Source organism: Pinus tabuliformis, chromosome 4_1 (genome assembly GCF_031772625.1).
Source record: "Pinus tabuliformis cultivar Carrire ecotype Pingquan chromosome 4_1, CPIR1, whole genome shotgun sequence".
NCBI lineage: Eukaryota > Viridiplantae > Streptophyta > Pinopsida > Pinales > Pinaceae > Pinus > Pinus tabuliformis.
The window spans coordinates 213,512,844-213,522,099 of NC_142303.1; the positions used below are offsets into that span (position 1 = coordinate 213,512,844).

Here is a 9,256-nt window from a genome sequence, read left to right on the forward strand (position 1 = left end):
GTCCACCACCATGGAGCAGATACCACAGAAGAACTCTTCTCTTGACCACCTCTTGATTCTTTGATTCTCACTCCACCATGGAGCACATGCCACAGATGAACTCTAGTGAAAATCTAATCGGACTCTTGTCTTGACTCTTGTCTTGACTCTTGGCGCATCCAGAAGAGTTGACGGGAAGAACTCTTGTGAAAATCGGACTCTTCTCTTGACACGGCCACCAAGCAAAGCTGGAAAATAACTTGTTGATTGAAGAGTACCAAAGCATATCATATGATTAAAGATTAAAAAGATAAAGATAAAATCAAGTTATGTTATTTTTTTTTTTCCGAAGGTGGTAAAACCTATCAACTCAGGTGTCAAACCAACAGAGAGGACAGCCATCTCTGGCTGCTATCCGCGAATGCTGGGTTTGACTCATCACTGTTAAATAGGAAAACCACGCCACCTGGCATAACCCTGCTGGTGGTCCGTAATCGGGAGCAGGCTCTCACTCCTGCCAGATGCCTCTGGGTCTTGGGCCGTTAACCTGTTTCCTTAGGTCCGAGGAAGACGAGCTCTTAGCCAAGCAGAAGCAGTTTTACGGCATACTCCAGGCCGTAAAATCAAGTTATGTTATTATAATTACTCTTCCAAAAAAAATTAAATTAATTAATGGGTTAAAAAAAAATTAATTAAGCCAAAAAATACTATATATATTGTCAGTGTCAATAAAATTAACTTTATAATAATATGTATTAAATTATGTTTAGGCGATAGATATTTTGTTATTGGTACAGAGTACATGATATCATAATTCACATTATATGATAAATATAATTCACATTATATGATACATGATATCATAATTCACATTAATTGACATGATATCGTTCATATAGGGAGAATAAAGTTCTGGTATGTCTGTGCAGTGCAGGTCACCCATTGAGCGATGGCATTCAGCATCCTAACGAATATGCGCTTCCATGGAACAGATTCTACATGCTCTCTTCTCATCGGCTTAATTATTATTGTTGTCAATATTACTCTTCAAGGACAGATTTGCAACGCAGAGACAGGGATACCCACACATACCTGCTCTGAATATACTCAAGGGAGTACGTTTGAGAGCAATCTGAATATAACATTTGATAGGCTTGTTCAAGGTGCGAAGCAAACAGGGTTTAACATCTCTGTGTATGGCCAAAGTCCTGACAAAGTATATGCCCTCCTCCAATGCAGAGAAGACATGACAGTCGACCAATGCTACAGTTGTTCACAATATGCAAATAGTATCTGGCCTTTTGAATGCTTCTTACGCTATGAAAACTACAATTTCATTGGGAAAATGGACACAAGTTTAGGGTCTATTTACCCTAAGGACTTCACGGGTGTCCCTATTACAAATAAAAAAACCTTTCAGGCGGATGTTAAAGATTTCTTAAACAAATTATCAGCTGAAGCAGCACTTGAAACGAAACGATCTGCTTTGAGTACTACAGACTCGTCGTCTCAAAATATTTACGGCTTGGTCCAGTGCACTAGAGATATATCCAGTAAAGACTGCACAACCTGTCTGTCAAACGCAATCAAGTACATATTCTCTTTCCCTGCATATGAAGGAGTTCAGTATTGGAGTCGAAGCTGCATAGTTCGTTATGAAATATATCCTTTCTTTAATCGAAGTGTGCTTACAACACAACAGAATAATGGAAGTGTAATTACAACACAACAGAATGGTAGAGGGATGAAGGCTTCAAAGAAAACACCCATAATTTTAGGGGTTGTGGGTGGCTTGGTTCTCATGTTAACCCTATGCCTATTCGCAACTTGGAGAAGAATGAAGTTTGCCAAATTGAGAAGCGGTAACGAAGGTAAAGGTGCCACACGATTCTCTGAGCTCGTAGGTACTGCATGTTATTAAAAGGTAGCACATACCCGTAACCCATCTAAACCTGGGGTTTGGTAGCTTCGCCTTCTCGCACTTCGTATTTTTTTCCAGTCGAAAAAAATACATCATCTTTCATAAATAAAAGTGATTACAATGGATTGTTTCTGATTTGTTTTTTACTCGAATAAACATTTTTGTCACAGATTTATCATTATATTTTAGCTTAATACAAAATTTTATTTATATATCATATTTCCTAAAATTTATTTATGATTCCACTTGAATATCTATTAGTATAACTTTTCTGATTGTTTCTATAGTATTTCTGTCATAGGTTCAATAAAAATCATCACAACTTATACAAAATACATATTACGTAATGCTATGCTACAGGATCTTTATGGTTCTTTCATTTACTACTGAACCCTGTTGATATGCATAAAAGTGAATTATACCTATTTCTGCTGCAATTCTTTTTTTTGACATGTCTGCAACCCCATTCTGTTCATGGTACACATGCTTGTATGTGATTTGATGAAAGCTCTGCTCTAGAATCCAAAATCCTAATACCTCTCATCCAGGCAGTAAGAATGAATGGATTAAATTGAAAAAATCTATGTACCCATTCTATAACAGTATTTAAGTCCAAATTAATCTTTAAAATCTCAATACCCAACCATTTTGCACACAATAATGTCCCCCATAATACAATAACTTCTGCCAGACTGTTTGTGCCCCTTCCTCCTTCCCCGCAAAAATGGTAAAACTTGCCCAGTGTACTCTGGCACTTTATATATGATTACACCCGGGGTTAGATGTGTATGTGTGAGTGTCTTGATTGAAGATTTGAGTTATTTGAGGTTTTAATAGTTGAATTGCAGACTGGATCTTTAGATAAGACAAGTATACTATGTTCAATATAACTTAATATTTATATTTTATATTTTCACAATACACTTTTATAATTATATTTTATATTTTCATAATACAGATAAAGATGATGATGAAGGTGAAGAACTCGTACTCCTCAATAATAATAGACACATAATATTTACTATGGAAACATTACTAGCTTCCACTAAAAATTTTGATAATCAGAACAAGCTTGGAGAAGGAGGATTCGGCCCCGTGTACAAGGTAAGCTGGGTTAAGTAAGCTTCCAGTAATGATATTTACTATCTTAAAATAGAGTGATATTCAGGCTCTTCTCTTCGCACAATTGACTGTAGATTAGCAGTTTGAAAACAATATATTGGGGATTTACAATTAACCTTAATAATTTACAAAACTTTTATACTGTAGGGAACTACACCAGACGGAAAAGAAATAGCCGTGAAAAAACTGTCCTCCAAATCTATGCAAGGAAGAAAAGAGTTTTTAAATGAAGTTAAACTTGGAGCCGCAATTCAACATCGAAATCTTGTATGCCTACTGGGCTGCTGCGTAGAGGGATCAGAAAGATTGCTTGTCTATGAATACTTACCCAATAAGAGCCTTGATCAAATCTTATTCGGTAAGTGGCTTCCATGTTATTATGAAAGTAGACAGAAAATTAAAATTATCACTGTTTCAACAAGGATATTCAGATTGTGACAAAATTAATTAATGTCATGCACCGATACAGACCCAAACAAACGCAACCAGCTTGATTGGGGAAAGCGTTACAATATAATAATGGGAGTAGCTCGTGGGCTTCTCTATCTTCATCAGGACTCGAGACCGCGCATTATTCATCGGGATGTTAAAGCAAGCAATGTGTTGTTGGACGAGGAACTGAACCCTAAGATAGCAGATTTCGGCTTAGCAAGACTTTTTCCTGATGACCAAACTCACATCAGTACTGCAAAAATTGTTGGAACTTAGTGAGATTTCAATACCATCATTACTCTGTTAATGCAGATGTTTTACTCTGCTCATTTTACTTCAGTAGGATTGACAATATTGTAATTGTATTTATACCTTTTTCTTGTTTGGAAAATGGGTTTTGCATTCTTGGTTATGAGTTTTTATGATTTGGGGATTTACAATCTTGGTTGCAAATATGCTTCCTTTTCAAATAACTTATCATCTCCCATTTCTAAATTTTTGCCTTAATTTATGATATTCAAGAAAAGGTGGGGTTTTGCATTCTTGATTAAGCTTTTTTATGATCTGGGGATGGATTGACAATCTTGGTTGCAGCTATGCTTGCTTTTCAAATAACTTATCATTTCCTATTTCTAAATTTTTGCCTTAATTTATGATATTTGACATTGTACTCTGTATATGCAGCGGTTATATGCCACCAGAGTATGCTATGTTGGGGCAAGTATCTGTAAAAACTGATGTTTATAGTTTTGGCGTTCTTGTCCTCGAAATTATCACAGGAAGAAAGAACACTGATTACAAGTTGCCACCTGAAATGCATATTCTTTTGGGATGGGTAAGATACAATTTACCTTCTATTCCCAACTGAGCATATCCAATTTCCCTTAATTAAGTTAAGACCATGCTATTCAGTTCATGTGCAAACCTATCAGGGATACCCATGACGAGGCCTCTGTGATTATGCAGGTATGGAAGTCATATGAAGCTGGAAACATTGTGGAGATAATTGATGGAGCAATTATTGAAACGTGCGATGAAAAGCAAGCGGTGAGATGCATTCAGGTTGGTCTTTTGTGTGTACAAGCCGAATCGTCACTTCGTCCACCAATGTCGAAAGTTACTTCGATGCTGTCACTTGATTCCATTACGGACATCCCAGATCCCACAAAGCCTGCATTTGTGAGTTCTCATGTTTCCCCAAATACCGAGTATACCAGTTATGGGCTCACTCCCGCGTCTGCATCTGCTTCTGCATCTGCATCTAACGCCACTGATTCCATTACTGAATTGGAGCCCAGGTAATGGTAAATATGCAGTGATTTAAGAGACAGATTTCAGTAATGTTGTGACAGTATATTCAACCATGGCAGAGATAGCACTACCTTATTATATAATGATGAATTTATTTTTAAATGGACGATAGGGAATGTGAGTAATTTGATGGATTTAACTTTGGTAAAATTGATGGGTTGCCCATTTTTGTGGTGTAGTTTTTGACGTTCAGAATTCTGATATTCCAGAGTCTTTATTTGTGTGGTTTACGTTTCTAATTTAGTCTAAATAAAATGAAAATTATTATATTATATAATTGTTTTATTATTTTGTTTTTCATAGTAACTTTTCAGTTAGTTTCATTACATTTGAAAAAGGGAAAAGAAAAACAAAAAAAGTATGGGAAAAAAATATTTGTTTAATGCTATATGTTGCAGATATTTTATATTTTATTATCTTTTATGAAAGTGCAAAAAATTAAAATTTTAAATTATAAAATATTTTTAATGAGAATTATAATAATTAAAAATATTTTATTATATAATTGTTTTATTATTTTCTCAAATATTTTTATAGTAATTTTTTAGTTAGTTATATTTGGAAAAGGGGAAAGGAAAAGGAAGTATTGAAAAAAAAAATATGTTTAATGATATATGTTATAGATATATTATCTCTTATTATTTTTTTAATGAAAGTGGAGAAAATTAAGATTTTAATGTTTGTTTATTTATTTTATTTTTTTATATGGAAATTTTGTTAATTTGGATTTGAAAGCCATTTTAAAATTTTAAATGTTTATATATTTTTGTGTATAATTGTTAATTTATATTTTATATATATATATATATATATATATATATATATATATATATATATATATATATTTATTAATTTGTGTTTTTAGTTGTTATTTTTGTTGGTTTTTTTATCAAACACTTTCATGTCTTTTTCTTCTCATTTTACGTAGTGTTGTTGTGTTTTATTTGGTGTTTGGTCTTTTTGTTTTTGCACAATAATTTCATATTTTTGGTATGTGCAATAATGAATGTTCACAAATATTCCATGACACTCAACGCTTTGAAGTGGGAAATTGCAAATTCATTTAATGTCTTCCAAATTCATTTAATGTCCCACTACATTCTCATTGAGCATGGGGAAGCTTGCTAATTTTCACTTGCAAGATATCTAAAAATGCTAAGTAGCAACCAAGGCCTCTTTGTATTTCTAAATTTGATTAACATTTTACCAAGTGACCCTTATGGTTATGTTTCTTCCACCTTAAATGTTCACCTTTGTCTTCTTTATTCTCAATTTGGTTGTCCTTTTACGAAGTGATCCTTGTAATTTTGCTTTCTTCACCTTGTCTTCCTCTAGTGTAAGGATGCAAATTCACAAACATTCCATGTCACTCATATCATGGAAGTAGGAAACAACAAATTCATTCAAGGTGGAAGTAGAAAACACAAAATTCATTCAAGGTCTCTTCACTTCTCATGATAATGTGATAATAGCACATGAGACAAATGAGCCTAGTGCTTGATAATGTGATGATAGGTGTTTTGTTGCGCATGAAAAAATAGCATGCACTTCAATGCCCATTGAAGTCAAGATTTTCAATCTAATACGAGACTGGGATTGGATAATGTGACAATAACATGAGCCAAATGAGCATAAGATTTGATAATGTGATGCTAACGTCTGTGATATTCATGTAAAGCCTAATATCAAAGTTTACAACGTCCTTTAATCTCCATTAAAGTGAAGTATTTAGACATAATGGGATGTCATTTTCAAATGTAGTGACCCACATGTGTCCCTTTGATTGTAGATTTGAGTTAATTGAGGTTCAATTTCCAAGTTTATTAGTTGAATCACATACTGGGTCTTTTGAGGTTCAGTGGCCAAGTTTAACAATTCAATATACTTTTATATTTATATTTAATTTATTTTGAATATTTAATATTTTCATCATTGATCTATAAACTGTCATGGATATCTCATTGGCCAATTCATCACAATAAATCTTGTAAAATATATTAGAAAAATCAAAATCTAAAATATGAGGATTTATTTCTCCTTAGATTCTTGGATCTGTTAATTATTGTTCTTTGCTTATGTATGTAAATGATAATTATGCAGTAAATAGAGAACAATGAAATAAAACTCATGAACCACAAATTAACACAAGATATAACCTCAAAAACCCTTTTAGGAGGAAACTCAACTAGAAGGTGAGGTTTCTCTGCTCTTTTTCTCTACATGGAAAATAGATGCAAGTACAAAGAGAGAGACTTGTGGTGCATGGAATGCTACAATGCAGAAACCATATCTATTTTCTCTCTCCTCTCTCTACTCCACTCTCGTCTACTCTACTCATCTATGGAAAAAAATGCACTCCCATAAAATGGAACCCCTTTTCCTCCTAGTGGCTCGATTATAACACAACTTGATAGCCTACTAGTGGTTATGTTTCAATCCTTCAACTCTTAACTAGGGTTACAATATGGAGTCTTCTAAAGTATTATTCATCGTGATGAGGTGGTTAGCCCCTTTTCCATGAATAATAGGGGATGAAATGTCATCCTCTCAAATTATGGTGGTCAAAACAGGAAGGTCATCTTCCAATCGACATAATTTTTGCATACAGACTCCAATTGAGATTATTCTTATCTCATTAGAAAGGTATATGTGTGTAAGGTTCCATGCTAAAGTAGTAAAGTTTTATTGGCCCCATCAAACTGCTTCTACAAGGTTTCTACACGCCATTTCGCCAAACTAGGTCCCACTGAAAAAAATGGTCATCTGTGCAGGAGGGAAGAACATAGAGCTGATAGAGTAATACCAGGGGGGATTCACAGGGGATTAATCTTATCAGGCTAATAGTAGGGGGAGAGAATTAGAATTACAAGGAGGATGAAGTGAGGAATCTTGCTACAAAAACTGAACCAAATAAGGGAACAGAGAAGTGAGAACCAAAATTCCATATTGGAGAGATTAGAGATACCATGAAAAGAAGCGAGTCCTAGAATGAATTGTAGGGGTTTTGAATTAAAAGCCAAACCTGAGTGGTAGTGAAACTTGGTGTGGGGGTGGGGAGTGACTTAAATGATGATTGAGATCCAAGATCCTAGAGGTTTGATGGCAAGCGTGAATCTCATAGATTGCAATGTGTTTGTTGCCTGGAGGTTGTGGCTCTGTATTGCTAGTCCACTAACACTGTATCCATGTTTTAAAGGGGTCAATAACTAATCGTAAATTTCCTTGAGCAGAATGATGGATACATAATACAAAATTGAAAAAAATGGTTATTCTAGGTGGCAAGGTGTGTGAATTGAACATTTTATTTATGATATACATGAAATAAGTAAAATAATGCACTGGTTGGAAATCTCATTACTATCCAATACATCTAATTATAATACTCAATGATGTATTAGTATTAGGGTACGAGGAATCCATTGGATATATTGAGTGGTTAGAGCCAACTCACTTCTGGTATATAGATAACGAAGGTCAAACTAATTTTCCCATGAGTAAACTATATTTATTACATCGGAAAGAGAATTAGGACATTATAAAAGAACTAAATGAAGGAATTGGATCATGCATAAGAATGTGGAAGACACCATCAATAATGAGGCTTAACTAATTGTCATAGAGCAATGGAATAATAAGGTAGAGTATTGAAAATGTGTTCTTAATGTTGCTTTTTGGTAGCATCGGATGTACTCTAGCCATGAAATTTGGAGGAGAGTCTAACGCACATGAGATCTCCAAGACCCAGAAATTGTTTGGACAAATTCCACCCGAATGAAGATATATTAAAATAATTAATATTTTTAATGGGTTCCTAAGCCTAAACTTAGGAAAATAAAAATATTAATGTGTATTAATGTAAAAAGGGTGAGAAATTTCTAAGTGATGAGGATCAAACCAGATCTAATATTAGCCCTTGATTAGGGACATAATCTCGGTCGTTGAATCATCAACAGGAAAAGCATAAGAGGAGGCTTGAGGATCAGTTGGATATACACCAAGATAGATCAAGAATTTGATTTTCTCGGGTTGGGTTTGCTGAGGAAATCGAGTTAGAGATTAGTTGCAATGAGGGGCAGTTCAGTAAGGGATTTTGATCCAAGGCTAAAGAATACATAGCAGAGAGGCAGAAAAGTGTCGAGAGAGACAGCACAGTCCAAGGAGGGCTAATGCAGAGGTCATAGGAGACATCGAAGAGGATGCAGAGGGTCGTAGGGGGTGACGTAGAAGCCGTAGAGGCTAACAAAGAGGACACAGATGGCTTCATAGACAACGCTAGGAGATTCTGTGGGGAGAACTCTGAGTTGATCAACAAATCTTGAGCCGGGAGAGGGTCACGCAGTTCCAGAGAGGGTGACGAGTTCCAGAGCAATGCTTGGAGTAGCTTTCGCTATCGAGCACAAGGAACAGTCAAAGTCACTGTGGAGTTGATCATTCGGTTGCTGATTTTCTGAAATATCTATCTCGGGATAGAGGTAATACCACCAAGGACAT

General features: G+C 34.9%; 2 protein-coding genes across 2 annotated transcripts; both read left to right on the forward strand.

Annotated features, from left to right (window-relative positions):
* The first annotated feature begins 1,266 nt into the window (after positions 1–1,266).
* Positions 1,267–4,555, forward strand: LOC149174987 (cysteine-rich receptor-like protein kinase 10). The gene is made up of 4 exons (XM_089422729.1): positions 1,267–3,004; positions 3,170–3,380; positions 3,492–4,289; positions 4,421–4,555. Exons 1-3 carry the CDS (start codon positions 2,924–2,926, stop codon positions 3,728–3,730), a joined length of 531 nt encoding a protein of 176 aa, XP_089278855.1. The 5' UTR covers positions 1,267–2,923; the 3' UTR covers positions 3,731–4,289; positions 4,421–4,555.
* LOC149174988 (cysteine-rich receptor-like protein kinase 44) lies at positions 4,326–4,756 on the forward strand. Its single transcript, XM_089422730.1, has one exon. It carries the CDS (start codon positions 4,370–4,372, stop codon positions 4,754–4,756), a length of 387 nt encoding a protein of 128 aa, XP_089278856.1. The 5' UTR covers positions 4,326–4,369.
* Positions 4,757–9,256: the final 4,500 nt, after the last annotated feature.